The following is a 17582-nucleotide window of genomic DNA, read 5'->3' on the forward strand; positions in this document are numbered from 1 at the left end:
TGTAAGAACCTAAAATGTATTTCATCACAGCAAGGGGTTTTACCAAAGCTATAATTGCCTCGCAGTTGCTAATGTCATAGTGTAAATGAAGACTTATTTGTCAATTTATGTATGTTATTATTTATGTTACCAAGCAGTGCCTAATGCTAGCTATGACCTGACTTTGCTCTCTTGCAATTACACAGCGTGAGATCTTCTTGAAAAGTCATTTAATGGTATCGTGCAGGATTATGTCCTCGCCTTTAAAAAGGAGATATGTTTGCTTGTTCCAGAAGCCTTGTAACATATAATTAATTTTGCTAATGGGCTACTAAAGGCTTCGATAGACTTTGAGGTCTTGATTGCAGTTGTCAATTCATGCAGATGTCATAGTTGACCTTCAGTTTAGTCATCTGTTTTTTTTTCCCAGATGACACTATACTTGCTATTGTATAATAATTTCACCTGGTCACAAATATTATATTAACAACCCGCTATATAAAGCTAAAAACATTTGAATAGTATATAGTGGTACATGCAGTAATGACTTTCCCTCTCAGGAAGTCCTGTATCATTGTTCAAAATAGGCCATACTTCTTACAAAACAATAAGACAATAGACTAATGCTATGTCCATAAATACAGGATAAAGCCAGGATGTTGCTGGTTTATGCAAACAATGTGGGCCTCTTTGCTTTGACTCCACTTTTCCAGACTGAGAAGGCTAGACATTAATCTTGTTCCTCGCCTTTGACTTTGTAAGGTTGATAAGATTTTTTTTGTACACAATAGTGAAATACAGGGTGTCTCAAACGTCTCCAGACATACATGTAGGGGAAATTTAGATTTTTTTTCTTTTTTCTTTAGCAAAATTTAGCAACTTTATGTTCTTCCTCTATGTGATTGCTTTTCCTTTATGAATGAACACAAAATCATCTCTCCTTGTGTTGATAGTAACAATTCTGGTGTTATGCATGTAACTGATTGTAAAAAGCTGCTTTGAGACAATGACAATTGTTAAAAGTGCTATACAAATAAAATAAAATAAAATTGAATTGAATGTAACTGCACTTTGAATATGTTTTAAATGATTCTCCAATCCAGCCATGAAAATATCTTCAGTAAGGCTTTGTATTTATGCATATATACAGTATATATATATATATATATATATATATATATATATATAGGAAAAACCATTTAATTAAAATGTTAATTTTATGAATGGATAGAGACTTTTCGGACACACTGTAGAAAAGTGAGTAATTTTAGTTAACCATTCATGCTTGATTCATTTCAAGATCTTTGACTGTTGGATTAAAATAATACATTAAGAAATTTCACATTTGAATACCCTTCAAGCATTTAATCCACAAATTTCATTTCAGTTCAAAGTTTAATGTCATAGGTATGATTAAAAAAATAATAACTTTCAGATGAAGATTTCTGCATTGGAATTTGGCATGATTATCACTTCTTACTGGGTGTTTTCGGCTGACTTTTACCACAAAGCTTGTCGGCTTGGATTAGCTGTTCCTCTAGCTTTGATTACTCTTCCTCTGTGTATACTTCTTAGTGTAGGCGGAAAGACACAGAAGCTGTCAATCAACTGCTTGGGCAGAGGCTCACATCACGTCTTCCTTTTACAGTCACAAGATGATAGTTGTACTTCCTTCATTTTCTATGCGTGTTCTCTGTTCTGCTATTCACTGTTTTATTTACTCGGTTTATAGCCTCCATTTACAATGCCTTATGTTTCATTCTCTTGCAGACTTGCAGAAAATGTAGAAAGAGTAAAAACAGTTGCTGCGTATGCAGTACAGAGTTGGTGTAATGTAGCCTGCACTGCTCACCTTATTTGAAACGATAGTAATTGAGACCACTTCTTTCCATAAACCATCTAAGTGCGCTTCTCTCTCTCTCTCACGCACACACACACACACACACACACACACACATGCATGCACACACTTTATCAGCTTATCTCTATAACCTTGAGTCTTTGTTTATGAAAATTTCCTGCAACATAATGTCATAAATACAAACATTAAGCACAAAAAAAAAAAAAACGATTAAACAGCTAGTGTGTGAAGCAGAAGGCTGGCTGACTATGAGACAAAGCCACTGTAAATAAAGCAGGTAAATCAACATTGTTTACACACACACACACACACACACAGAAAGAGAGAAAGAGAGAAAAGTCATATACTGGAATCGTCTAGTTGGTTAAAGGGATGTCAACACCTAGACCACTTATCCAGTAGGTCATCACCAAGGTTGATGTGTGTATGAATAGCAGGACTCTAACATACTCCGTGGCAGGTATTGATGATGACCAGGAGGGTCTTGATGTAGCCATGAGTCTTTGTGACCTTTTCAGCTGAAGTGTGTGTTCTGCCTCTGGCCTTTAAGAGCTCGCACTGGAGCGCAGTGTAAATGTGCTGTGCTATTCTCCTTACTGTTTTTCAACAGATTTAGAAACCTTTGATAAACATGAAAAGAAGATTTTTTTTTTTATATTAGACATACACAGGAGATTTCACTGTCATGACTTATACAGAATAAGGACATAATTTTTTTTTTTTTTTTTTAAAGCTCTGTTTTGGTCCTTGCGTGTAGGTTTAGTTTGTGAACTTGCTAGTTGGTTAACAGTGCTAGAATGCTTGTTCAAGCACAAATGAAGCATGTAGATTCCCATGTTAGACGTAAACCTAGTTTTAAGCTACCTATTGGGACTGTGGGTTGTTTGTATGTTATCCCAGTGTAGTGCTCCCTTATGTCTGTAACTGGAGCACTTTCAGACTTTTGCTGAGTGGACGACAGTCTGATGGAGTGTTTTGATTAATGGCCGAAGGTTTGCGAGATGATTACTACACCATATCCCTCCACTGCCGCAAGGCTGTTAGAATTAAACACTGCATACTGTATTTATCTCATTCTTGTCAGTGGCATGCGTTTGTTGACAAAGACTGAAGGTAAGTTTACAGGCTGTGTTTGGCGATATATTTAGTATAGCCACACAATAGCAAGTGCGATATTACTTTTATACAAGAGAGCAAAGAATGAACATTGAATAACTGATGTTTTAGACACAAAAGATGGCTAATGCTTTGATTGCCTTAGATCTGCTAGTGGAAGAAGCTATCTTTACAGTCTGTCTCAGATTTCTTTACTAGCTACTGTAGCTCACACTGATGTGTTTCCTTCTTTGTCTTCATCTTCAGTAGTTTCATTTTCATGAAAAAGTATCATTTTGTGTCCAGTGTCCAGTGATGCTGCACACTTTACTGTACTGACCTTTTTGAACTAGAAAATTGATTTTTTTTTTTCGTACACACAAAGACATGCAAAGCGATATGCATGTTGAAACATCACAGTGTGGTTATGCTAAATATAAGCACTATCGGAACAATTCTCAACCAATCAGTTTAGTGAACCGTAAATAACTGTTGTATAATTATAGCTATATTCGAACCATGGTAGATGGACAGTATCAGTCAAAAGTTTGACGTAAGTTTGGATTTATTTTTTATATTTTTGTTCAAAACTATGAAATAATACATATGGCCTTATGTAATGTATTTTAAGACCTGAAGGTCAGCTGGAATAGTTTTTGCAAGAACAGTATTGTCAAGGGCATTTGTGAAACCCTTCAAGCACGATCATGAAACTGGCTTTCATAAAGACCATACGAGGATCTCTCTGCTGCAGAGAAGTTCATTTAGAGGTACCAGCCTCAAAATCACCAATTTACAGCGCCTCAGATTAGAGCCATTATGAAGGCTTTATAGAGCATAAGTAGCAGACACATCTTAATCTCACCTGTTCTCATGAGATTATTCAATTCAATTTTATTTATTGCATATTTTGGACGCCTTCGGCATTATTTTAAGTAGAAAGAAAAAAAATTTATTGGAAGGTAGGTCAAATATTTGGCTGGTACTGTAATATAAGTGCAAAGAAAGTTTATAGTTTTAAAAGAAATAGCGATGTGCGCTGTAACAACAAAATAACCATTTCATACCAGTGCTTTTAAACCCATACATGTTTTCAGTGCTAGTCATACTCTCCTGTGTAGCTGAGCAATAATGCTGTATCTTTATGCTGTCACTTTCGATTCAAATCCTGCTGCATTTTTCTTCCTTACTCCTGTACGCTCACTCCCCTTCTGTGACTGTCGAACTCCCAACCCAACTGATGCTCCTGTGGAGGCTGTCGACTTGTAGCCATCGTTACCAGACCCAAGGGGATGTTAAATGCAGCGCACTTTAGACATCCTTACAGAAGTAGAATTGAAGATTTTTGTTTCTCAATATAGATGAGAGAGCAGGGTCAACAAAAACGGGCTGCAGGTATTTACATATAACAACACAAGTCAGGGCAAAGAGTTAAAAAGCATGTATTTATATGAGTATACAAAAAAAATGTTACTTGGTCACTAAATTGCACATGGATGCCTTTTATTAGCTCCATTCATTTTTTTTTCTTTTTCCTTTTTTTTCTAAGCTATGTCTGTGTTCTAAAACTTATCTGCCCTGCAGCAGAAACATTAAGTCAATATTATTTTAGGCAACTCCTTCAAATCCATCGTTTTTTTGGGTTAGGGGTGGTTGATGTTTTATTATATTTGCTGAAACATTACATAATTTAATAGTGAAAATATAAGTTGCAATATATTGGTGTGAATAAAAATAAGTCGATAAAATGTAATAATATATTTGAAGTTAATAATATGCAATGAGAAAATAATGGCCTGCCTTTTAGTATGCATAGCCTTTCAATATTTATTGAGGGTATAATAGAAACAAGTAATTGTTTACAGTGTGGTTGCCTGCGTGATCAGCCTCTCTGTCTGTCAGGGGATTAAACAGCAAATGAGGCAGGACGACTCAGTAGCCAATGACAGTCTGCCTAATAGCTCGCTAACCAATAAGGGCAGCCTTAATTGCTGGGACAGACTGAATTGACTTAGCTCAGCTTCTAATTAATCTCCAGTGTAATGATGCAAGTGAGGGTAAGAACGGTGTGGAGGATAGGAAAATGTGTTTATGCGAATACAGCATCTTCCCGTGAGACTCAGGCACTGGTAAGGTGCTGGTGATTGCTTTGAAGCGAGATATAAATACAGGAATCCCCTTTTGGCCCTGAAGAAGCTCAAGAGGAGCAAACAGTCACACTAGAGCTTTGATGACGTGGTCAGCAGGTTCATGCCACCATCAGCTTTGTAAAGACTGGCTTGTTTTTCGTCATTCAACCACATTCAGAACATTCATTTATGATCCTGCTCCTTTAATAGCAGAGTGTCAACTGTTTTTTTTTATTATTATTATTACTCTCAAACATAATTAAATTGGATGCAAATATATATATATATATATATATATATATATATATATATATATACAGTATATACAGAAATATATATATATATATTATATATATTCTGTATATATTCTGACTATATATATATATATATATATATATATATATATATATATATATATAGTCTAAAACCCATGGACATCATCGATTTTTTCCTTGAGGTGCTTTGCCAGGCCTTTAGTGCAGCCTAATTCATTTGATGCTTGTTTGTAGGGCTTTCTACCTTAAGCCTTGTCTTCAAAAAATATAAAAAAAACATGCTCAATTGGACTGAGGTTAGGTAAGAGGTTTGGACATTTAAGAAAATCCTATTTCTTTGCCTTATGTTGCTTTTGTGGTTGGCCATTATCCATTTGCAGTGTGAAGTATGCCTCTATATTTATCTTACCATTTCTATCAGCAGTCACTTCGTCAACAAACACCAGTACTGTAATTCCACTGACAGCTGCATGATTTGATTAAATTATCAAGATAATTATAAAAAAAAAAAATCACATTGCTATTATTTTAAAACATATTGCCATTGCAATTTAAACTGCAGTATACAGCATAACTAGTAAAAGTAACATTTGGGATTCTAATGTACTCATCTAGGCTAGGAGGCATATAATGGTACAAATTATCTCATTAAGATGATGTTTGTCAATATCTATTTTTTTCACCACAAAAGTATTTAAAAAATAAACAAGTACTTAAATTATTGACAAACTCTATGTACTGTAAATTGACAATTACACAGGTCTGTATTATGATTTGTGTGTGTGTGTGTGTGGGTGTGTGTGTGTGTGTGTGTGTGTGTGTGTGTGTGTGTGTGTGTGTGTGTGTGTGATTCATTGTGCAGCACTAATACACACAGCACTAATTACTATTAGTGCATCGTTAATACTAATACACAAGAATTTGGCAGCATTGTCTTAGATGTTTTGTAGCAAATTTTAATTTGGCCTTTTTGTTATTGATGTGTCTTTCATTTGTACAGTATATGGACCCTTTGTGGCTATATTCAAGACGTTTTTAGTTGTCTTCGGTGTGAGCTCACCAATGTTTTCCTTCTTTTTAAGAATGTACCATTTTGTCGATTTCAACCATTTTGTATGATAAGTCTGTTTTTATCTGCCTTTATCATTTGCACTGGTGACTCTTTGGAAATCATATTGAGAGTCCCCACAAACAGCTATCAAATGCAGATTTAACACTTGAAATCATCTTCGGACCTTTTTACCTCCATTATTTGTCATGATATAACAAGAATACATGTCTGTAAATCCTGCTTATCAGTTACTCAATTAACCTGTCAGTGGTTTTAATGTTATGAATGATAACAGACAGAGAGAGAGAGAGAGAGAGAGAGAGAATTCCAGGTTTTTAAGATGTCGTTCACATACACAGGGAGTCTCCCACAGGTGTACCAGGATTTCGAAACACACTGAGTAAAATAATCAGGACAATTACTGAACCCTGGGAAGAATCTCAGGGAAAATTATGTTAAGCATATTTTAAAGTGTGTTTTTAGCAGTGTGAGGGCTGCTTTTTTGCCCAGCATGAACCTCTGTATTAAGTGTGCTTACCATTTAGTTTCACACTAATGTTTATTTTTCTTATTTCAATTTTATCTTTCTCTTCCTATCTTTTCTCTCCTGACCTTTAGTGTCACATTTTTCTATTCAGTAATTTCTTTACATTAGATGTCCTAATATAATGGAAATTCTGTAGAGCTTTTTAAGCCAATGAAGTGGGTTCTGTAGTAATGATGACTTAAGGTAAGGGTAAAGGGTTTTTGCTGGATGTTTTTTACCTGACTCCTCATTTATCTAGGCTTAAGACTGACACTAAAAGTACACAAAGTGCAACCTTCAGTGACTGCGTTTGGTTTCCTGACCGGGAATGAAACCTGGGCCATAGCGGTAAAAGCGCAGAATGCTAATCACAAGTTCATTGTCATACATCATAAAAGTTCATAGTATTAAGTATAAAGTAACGTATCCACTGTCAATGAAAACACCTGATAATGATACATTTAAACAAAAATGTAAACATCTTTAAAGGCTAGATTAGAATGGGTGTAAAAAAAAAACTCACAATGAAGAAATTAATCCAGCTTTCCTGCAAGTTAATCTAAACATGTCTGCAAGCAGCTCTCACAAGATGCATCTGTAGAATTAAAAAGAACCTATAATCCATCAGACAGAGCAACACTTTTTTATTATTATTATTAACAAGGACAAGAAGAGCCCTTGTGTAACTTGTGGATTTTTATTGCAGTGTAGATATAAAGAATGGTAAACAACTGATGAGATTTTCTTTTAAGGAAATATTCTATAAACAAAGTAAAAGTAAAGCAGAACTTGAAGAACTTCTTTATGATTTCTCAGAAAGTCCCCAAGGTCATGTACTGTAGCAAAGGTTTTACAGAGTTTATAGTCAAAAATGTATATCAAAAATGTTGATATTTACAAAAGTATATATTTACAGAGGATGTTGGGTGTATTGGAGGTCACACGTGGTGTGCACTTAAATGTTTGAATATACAGGGGGTGTTGATCAGATGGGAATGTGGACAGAAGAGGTCACAGCTTTGGGAAAAAAACTGTTCTTACCTTGTTCGTAAAGGATTTTATTGACCATACCCTGATAACCCTAATATTGCCTAGGGAGCATGTGTTGCTCTTGATGGCAATAAAATTACTAGCCCATTTTGTTTTCACTTCTAAGGGATTATATAAAAACATGGAATTTGCATGATCAGCAAATCTATTCTAATGAAGTGTAAAGCTCAAGATCAATACTGCAAAGAAAGCACTTTGCCAAACGTACCATTACTGTATCAGGAGTTTTATCAAATTTTAAATAATAGCTTAAACCCTAAGTGAATAATTAATCATTTAAAAAGTATATAATATTTGCATAGTAGTAGAAAATCTGTATAATTTCATGTAAAATAATTCTACAGATATTATAATGTAATCATCAATGTTTAATGACTCACTAAAACAGAGTAAAAGCTGTGTAACTGCAAAAAAAAATACTGAGAGACACAGTTTAAAATTAACTCTGACAAATTACGTGATGCATATGAACACAAATATATTATTCTGCCAAAGGAAGCTCTGTTATGGGAAAGATTTTAACCCGCGGAGTGGGGGTTTGTCCATGAGACGAGATAATGAGGTAAATTTAGACATGCACGTCTACCCCTCAAGTATATTTCCACGACTAATAAGCATTCTAACTCCAATATTTATGCTAAAAAAGCAAGACTAAAAAAAATGGACTGGTGGCTTTCCAAAATAAGACATACTGTACGCCTAAGAGTGCAAATAAAAGCACTGAAGTAAGTAAAAAAGGAGGGGAAAAACGAGGGTGTTTATGCAGCAGAATCTACACTAGTTAACTTCTAAACTCATGCTTGTGGTGCATTTTTTTATGTGATTTAATAATTAAAAATAACGTCCAAAATACATGAGTTATTCTATAATTTGTGCATTTTACATGAATGCGATAGAACAAATAGTGTTTCAAGTTAGTAATTCCTTTTGTAACATATCTGCTTAAACATGACTGATTATGTACACGAAATTTAAACAGGAGCTATTAATATGGAAAAAAAAATAAAAAATAAAATGAGAGAACACTTACAACAGTGTGTTTAAAATATAGATTACAAAAAAGAATGACATCCTGTGATGCTGGTTACTTGGCATTTGGCATTTGAGTTCTGTTAGTAACTAAATTGACGGACTACATTGACTTTTGCAGATGTTAATAAACTGATATATTGAAATTATTTAAATGAGAAACTTAATATAATATATTTTGTATATAAATAAATATTACGTTTGTAATAAAAAAAATAAATAGTTATTGATTTTTTCATTGTTTTAACACCAAGACACCTTCAACTGCAAAAGCAAAAACGATTAATTTGGCAACATTTAGACAATTTTCCAGCTAAGTAAAGCATAGGTTCCATCTAATGTTTATGTGGTATTATACAGTACCATGCTTTCCCTTAATAGGAAAAAAAATATTTTTAAGGAAAATATTTTGAATAAAAGTACTTCAGCAGACATCAAATATACCCCAAATTATAGAACCATTACTAATTGATTACTAATTAAAAACAATATAATTAAATACTTGATGTTTTATTTAAATTCAGTTGGTCAACAATTGAAGAACTCATTTATTGTGTCAACACTAAAAGTTAATTTGTGACTGGCCAGTCTGTGTTATGGCCTTAGCAAACTAGTAATATAAATATTATACAAAATTCATTGACTTATTGAGCAAAAAAAAAAAGCCTACCGGAATATCTCATAATAATTATATACTGAAAATACCAATAATAATAAAAATAATAATGATAATAGTAATAATAATAATACTGGTAATAATGATTATGAGCCATAATGGACCTTGCTGCTGGATTTGCTTACAACAAAATCTTATCTAGTTCCAATTCCTAACATTGTTTATATTGCTAATAACTAACATGAAGTAATATAAATGATAAGAGATAGAGATGGCTTACTGTAGATCAGCAGGACACATTCAATGTAGTAAACCCAGCAAGGGGTATGAAGAAGGTTACAACTTTGAGGAACTGTAACTTTAAAGCTACATTTTGTTTCTCTGATTTTGTGTTTACCAGCTACACCACCGAAATCGAAACATGGAAGAATGCCTAATCAGAGAGAGAAGAGAGCAACAGGAGAACCCTACTGGGCATATTCGGGTGAGTTATGTTTTTCCTGCTTTTAATCAGGAAAGTTTCTTTTTGGATGGACATGATTCTTTGCACAACTTCCTTTCTGGAACATTATTTTTGTCTTTCCTTGTCTAAAGAAAAACACAGTTATTCACTTTCTTCTCCATAAAGAGGAAACCATGTCTATAGAGATGTTTAGTCGCTAGGCTTTTTTAGTCGGCGGCATGCTACGTCTGTGATTTCTTCTTTAAAGCTCTGACAGTTCACTCCCATATGGTTTTAAATGGCAGCATGAATTATTTATTATAGTTAAACCCTACAAATCTGCCACTGTCTGCCTAATTCGACTATGAGGGCAATGTATATTGATTAGCGATGTCATTTCTCCAGGAGGTTTAACATCTTAAGGAAAGTAAAAAAAGGTGATAATGACAAAGCAGCATAAAACTTTCAGGGGGTAAAATTATATGCATTTCTCAGATCATGGTCCTCACAGCATACAGTAAAATCAAGGTAATATTGAGTTTTCTGTTGCAGCACTGCCACTTTTGTACATTTTAACAAAGGTTTTCTTAATGTGAGCTTTGCTTTTTACATTTAACAGTTTGGTATAACACTTGATAGCACAGGATAATTAACCAAATCCCCACCTTTGCGGTGCGAGGTGTAGACATTTACAGAAACTTGCTGAAGATTTTAGCTATCACTTGATAACCTAGCCACAGCTGTAATTTCTCTTCTTGTTCCTTTTTCTCAAAATACAGTAAAAATACTTACAACTGGCATGTAAACTACTGTGCTAAAAATAGTGTTTGAAAAACAACATGCTAAAAATCATTCGTGCTGTTCTTTGGAGCAAACACATCATACATAAATGTTCCTTATTGTTCTACATCTAATCCCAGGACAACTTTTAATCTCTCTACTGCATCTCATGGGTTGTGATAAGTTGGATGTTGGCAACCTTTTATTTCCATTCGCGGTCATTGCTTTTTTCGCTGGGCTCGAAGTGCCCTCTGAGAGATTCCCTACAAATGCAGGACATTTATGCCAGCAGTCCCAACAGGCCTCCAACAGGGAATGATCTTTAAGTGCTCTACTTTCCTGCTTTATTCTCTACTTGACAGCTTCATAAGTCTGTTTTCTATGTAGAAAAGATGTTCCCCAAGAGGTTGAACATTATGACACATTGTCTTTAAGAATGTAATGTTAATTTTATCTATCTATCCATCTGTCCATCTATCTATCTATCTATCTATCTATCTATTTATCTATCTATCTATCTATCTATCTATCTATATACATTCCTTGCAGACCTTACACAGCAAAATCCTCAGTCTTAATGTAAATAACACTGTTTTTCAACACATATTTTAACATATTGCCTAAGAATCATTGAACTGACCTAAAAAAGTTTTTACAATTATTTTGTCCTCTAATTTTGGACCAAGCTATACAATTAGTAAGTAAAAATTCATGGCTATTGGCAATTCTGGGTGGATATTTGATCACTCTTCCTGGCAGAATCGGGTGTGCTCGATTTTATTTGTTTGTTTCCTGGCACAGACCTGACTTTTAAGCATGGCCAGCACATTTTCAATAAGGGTCAGGCCCCTAAAACTTAAAGTTAGACTCCATTATCTAATTTCACAACTACTGTAGCATTGATGCATGTCAGAGGTCATTGTTCTACTGGAAATAGGGCCATGTGATTAACTGAATGTTGCATTCAATTACGATTTTTGCTTCCAACTATTTTAAACATCAAGATAATTGAGATTATACAATTATTGTGCCGTATTCTGTTTCACAACAGTTTTCTTGTTGCCTTATAAATCTTGTGCATTTGTCCTTCACTAGTGACAGTCAGAACAGACTTCCCCCCACAGTCAGCATGCATATGAGTCATGGATTAATTTATTTTAGCCATCATTCTGCGGGAGTTTATATATTATGTATGCACACACTTTGTTTCAAGTATGTCAAACAAATCCTTTTTTATGTTGGTATACTAAAGCTATCAGTTGTAGTCAATAGGCCTTGGGCTTAGCAAAATAAAATACTTTTTAAGACTTTTTGCATCAGTGAATTAATAATGTAAGTGGATCTATGTACATTTTTGACCCTGTATTGATTTTATGAAGCTCAAAATAAATTAAACTGTGTGATCCATTTTTTTTCTATTGTTAAAGATCTCTGCTGTTTACTTCTGTTAAAGATGTGTTGTATAGTGCTACTGCAATTAATTGCCTAAAATTATTCACCTTTTATTATAGATAATATACTCATAGTTGGGAATTTATGTAGAGTTTGTCGATTATGTCAGTATAAGTCAAAGACATGCAGTGTAGGCTATTTAGTGTTCCCAACTGCCCATAGTGTATAAATGTGTGTGTGTGTGTGTGTGTGTCCTGCGAGGGATTGGCACCAGGGTGTATGCTGCCTCATGCCTGAAGTCTTCTGGCTTAGGCTGGAGGCTTTCCGTGACCCAGTACGAAATATGAGGTACAGAAAATGAATGAATGTATGAATCATTAAATATATTTATCGTTATTTGGTGTTAGCATGAATGAATATGTTTTAATGAAAAAAGGTACATTTGATAGGTAAATATCTGTAGTTTAAATTGCAATCGCAGTATATATCAAAATAATAGCAATGTGATTTATTTATTTATTTTTATTTATTATTTTTTTAAATTTTAAAAGTTTACAGTCATTTTGCCCCAGACGAATATTCCTGTAGACTGATTTATACTGAATTTTGGGGTTTCACGCTATGTAATCAAAGAGAATGTAATGCCCAGAACATGTTCAGCAGTTTGCTTTGATTCCTTTTGATTTGCACATAGAAATACAGACGTCAGTTTACCTCATGGAGCACATTTGTCTTTAACAGATGGCGCATCAGGTTTGTTAGACTTGGTTGATCACAGTCACCAACCTGACTGTTTCCAGGCAATCTTGGTTTAAAGTCTAACGAATTCGCTATAAAATATGTCCGACTTTGCCAAGTTATATCTCACAGCTTGAGGCCATTATGCAAACAGTATTCGATTAGCACAGATTTTATAGAAGCTGTTCAATAGCCCTTTTGTTTTAACCTCTCAAATGCTCTGACATGTACGGCCTCTTAATTGGCAAGTTGTTCTTGTTGTATTTGTGTGTGTATGTGTGTGTTCTGAGAGGAAGCAGAAGGTGGTTATACCTTCCATGCCCACACAATCATTTCTGTGCCAGAGGATTTCTGTAGGCTCCTCTGTCTCAATGCTTTGTGCTTCACACATTTTCTTTGGCTTCAGTTCAGAAACGCAACATGAAACAGCAAGGAAGTTATCAAATGCCAAACATTATACGCTATTAAAAAAACAACATAGGACTTCAAAATCAAAAATGGCCAGCTTTGTAAATTTCTTTCTTTCTTTTTTTTTATTATAATTTTTAGATTAGTGATTTACTTCTTTTTGTATATATGTGTGTATATATGTATGTGTATTTACAGTATGTAAATGAAAATTGTAAGCATTGTTGATGGCCACTTTTAGAGGCGCCTGAAATAGGTAGAGAATGACAAGCAGTTCACTTGCCTCTTCTGACAATCAGAAACCGATGTATCATGTGTGTGGCTGGGCTAGAACATGTTCTTGGGTGTAGATGTAGATTTCATCAAACTGTAAAGAAGGAAGAAAAGAAATTTTGCCAACAGAACAGAACTGCCTGATTTAATCTACACCATATAGTGAAAAGATGGCAATGAGACTGATGTTTAAATGCGGTGAGGAACTTTTAGCCCGTGTGATGAGACAGAGATGAATAATGTGTAATAATTGTTACAGACAGGTTTCAGATTGGGAACTTATAACTCTTCAATATTTGGCAGAGATGTTGTATTTCCAAATTTATGTCTTGCAATGCAGTCTTGAAATGCGGTTTCAACCCATTTCAGTTTATAATGCTAAACTTTAACTTCTAATTGGAATATATTTGGGGAAACATGTAGCTTTCAGAATCTATATGTCATTAAAAAAGTACTATGCAAAAGGCTTTGTCACTGTAATTTTTATACTAATTTGGATTACATTGATTATTTGAAATGTTTCAGTTAAATTCAGTTTTATTAATATAGCGCTTTTATATTTTATATTTAAAATATATGTATATATATTATAATATATATTATAATGTATATATTATAATATATGTTTCAAATGTGCAAGGAAATATGTGTATAAATCAAAATGATTAGACTGTCTAAATGTAATATTACCAACAAATGTAAAATATTACACAAAATAAATGTTTGTATGCCAGTAAAGAAACTAACATCAACTATTATATTACAGACAACTTTTCAGACAAAAAAAGAAAGAATGCTGGCTGTCAAGGCTAACATGAAACTACAGAAGCAAGTGTGACAGTCAAAGTTTTAAGAAGAACGAGTCTCCAAGATGCTTAAAAACGATCCAGAGTCTTTAGAATCTGTATAAAGGGTCCCTGAGAGTACTAATGTATTTTTAAAGGCAAAGTATTGTCACACCAAATATTGACTTTAGTTATAGTTTAATTAAATATAGTTAAGTTTATACATGTTAATTGCTTTTTGTAGATTTTTTTAATGGAGGAAATGTTTTGTTGCTCATGAGGGCATCTTCGCTTCACAGCATTGTCATAAACCATTGTTCAATAACGAACATAGTATATCCAATATGCCCCATTATATACAACCTTCTCTTGTACCCTGGGTGCAGATGGTATGATCACTGGTGTGCTTGCTCAGATATCTGTGGGTGGCTTTATGAAATCTCTGCAGCAGCTGTAAAGTATGTGTCTTCAAGTATTTAGGCCATGGGTATGATTGATAACATCTCCATGAGGGAGTGTCATTTTTCAAATTCCTTTTATTTCTCAGGTCTATCTCCCATTCTTTTCCACCCCCGCACAGAACGACATACGCATGATTGGCTACCCCATGGTCCCAAACCTCCCTTTCCAATTTTATCACACTTTCCCTTCATTCATTAGGGGCCTCTAATTTGTGCTTTGCTTTTAACTGCAAATTAAAATTGCCTCATCTCTGTTGGAGACCTATCCAGTCGCTAATCTAAACTATGCCTCTGTCAGCTATATTTCCTGAACAATTGTTTATTGTTTTTTAAGTGATAATCACACATGTGAGAATGATCACTCTAGGTGGAACAGTAAGTCAATTACAGCTAAATGATATAAAGGAGGTAATATAAATGTAATTAAGCAAAGAAAAATGCTACAAATTGTCATAAGTGGGCCTGAATACTGTTATTGAATCTAACCACACACTGGCAATTAAGTTGCCCATGGGGGCGAAATTTGATTTTTATTTCTTTAATGTCTGTTTATGCAGGTATTTCTCGAATAGAGACAGATAATATTGCACACTCAAGGGTGCAATTTCTTTCTTTCTTCTTATTCCGTCACTTTCTTGTTTTTTTACGGTCTTGCTTTCTTTGTACTTCAGCAAATATTCACTTTAAGCTTGAAAGAAGGTATTGATGTTTGGCAATGCTCTGTTGTTGCAATATGACATTATTACGGAAAACTCGGAAGCCTGTCATTTACAAGGCTATGCAGCAAACACTTCTCAAGGTGATTGCGGAGAAAAGCTCTGTTGTATCACAAAGCCACAGATGGAAAATGGCATACAATATACTCTCCTTTTTGACATACAGTAGTTTTTAATGAGGATTTGGTTTTTGGGATATTATGGAAATCACAGATGGTCAGTTCCATACAAGCTTTTTTTTTGGAGGGGGGAGGATAACCAGGTAGTAGGATGCCATCAATCTTCACACTAGCTACAAAAGAGCTCCAAAGCATCAATGGGGTCCAGCACTGTATTGTCCAGCAGGTATTGGGTGATTTACAGTATCTATGCAGTTGACAAACATGTTCATACAGTAGTGCACTTAAAGTAATGCATAGTGTTCAGTTATTGCATTTTATGTCATACTCTCAGGAAAGGTTTTTTTTTTGAAAAATGTTTTCAACTGATTTGTGAATGTCAGCCTTTGAGGCAGTTTTTTTTTTTAAGAGCGCACAGTCTAATTAAAAAAAAATTCTTAAAGTATCAGAATTTCTTCTGAAGAATCTCCTTAAAGTGTTAGAGATTTTTTTTCAGTGGACCAAAGTTTAATACTCAGTACTGTTTACCTACTCTTGATAGAAGCTCAGGGTTATGAGCACCAATAATTTGTGTCTGATAATGAAAATTGCTAACTTTTGGAAAATTTACTTTACAAATGGCACTAAAAATCACTTTGAACTATGGAGCTGCTGGTCATTAATACACGTTTTATACACATCTTTTAATGTGACTGATTTTTAGCAGGGTGTATGCTAAGGGGGAAAAAACAATGCATCCACACCCTTACTACAGTCTAGACAGAGTTTGTATGATTATATCTCTGTGTTCGGGAGGAAAAGGATATGAAGCTAATGGTGGGTTTGGCTCAGGAATGTAAGGCAAACTGCCCTATTAAACATAAATAACAACTGGATTTAGTATGGCTTAAGTGACTGTTCTATTGCAGCACTCATTTAACATTATTACTTTGTTTTGGGATGATCCCAATCAAGTCTTTGCCAAATTCTATAACAGACTGTGCAGTAACATGTTATTTTTTGTGATCATTACCACATCTCATGTATGGTCTGCTATTCCCAATACTGCTTCTCTATCTGTCACCAATTTAATATAATCCTATGACATCCTCCTTGTGAGGGATTCAGATGCCTCAACTCTTGATCATATAATTTCATTACAGTGTATGATTTCGACAGGAAAAACATTTAGTGTTTAAACTGAGCTTGATGAATATCAAAGCCAGAAACATTCACAAAACATGCACTGCTATGACATCATATCACTGTACAGCCAAGATTCCTTTTAATGGGTTTCATGGGAACGAATAGGATTAACAGTAGAAATAGCTGAAAGAGTAAGAGTACTGTAGATTAGCTGAAGAATCCAAAGTTATTACTCTGTAAATCAACAAATATTGATCCCACAGGGCTTTATTTTCCAACAATGAAGGTATTTTAGACTTCTGGGACTTATAACTATAACAAGAATGTCATGAACCTACTATTTCATTAGTTAGAAAGCTCTGGAACAGGGTTGGACACACGCCTTTTTAATTAAAGACAAAGCCCCAGATAAAAGAATAAATATACAACTATCTGAAGTTCTAATAGATTTTTTTTATCCTGTGAATTCGACTAATAAGGCGAAATAATATCTACTACTTCTTCTTGGTTAGCGATCACCACAGCAGACCATTTGTCTCCATCTAACTCTGTCCACCACATCTTTGTCACGACAACCTCCTGCATGTCCTCCCTCACCACATTAATAAACCACCTCTGGGGCCTTTCTCTTCTCCTCCTGCCTGGCATGTACATCATTTTTCTCTCAATGTACCCCTCATCCCTCCTCTGCACATGTCCAAACCATCTTAATCTGGCCCCTCCAACTTTATC

At 34.5% G+C, this 17582-nt stretch overlaps 1 protein-coding gene across 2 annotated transcripts in view; it reads left to right on the plus strand.

The window, feature by feature from the left end:
* The window catches only part of ca16b (carbonic anhydrase XVI b), an 89672-nt gene that overhangs the window by 10303 nt on the left and 61787 nt on the right, over positions 1-17582 (plus strand). For both annotated transcript variants that reach the window (XM_053498697.1, XM_053498698.1), the window contains exon 2: positions 10012-10095. In XM_053498697.1, coding sequence (XP_053354672.1) covers positions 10012-10095 — 84 coding nt within the window. The remainder of the gene's footprint in view (positions 1-10011; positions 10096-17582) is intronic.

Source organism: Clarias gariepinus, chromosome 6 (genome assembly GCF_024256425.1).
Source record: "Clarias gariepinus isolate MV-2021 ecotype Netherlands chromosome 6, CGAR_prim_01v2, whole genome shotgun sequence".
NCBI lineage: Eukaryota > Metazoa > Chordata > Actinopteri > Siluriformes > Clariidae > Clarias > Clarias gariepinus.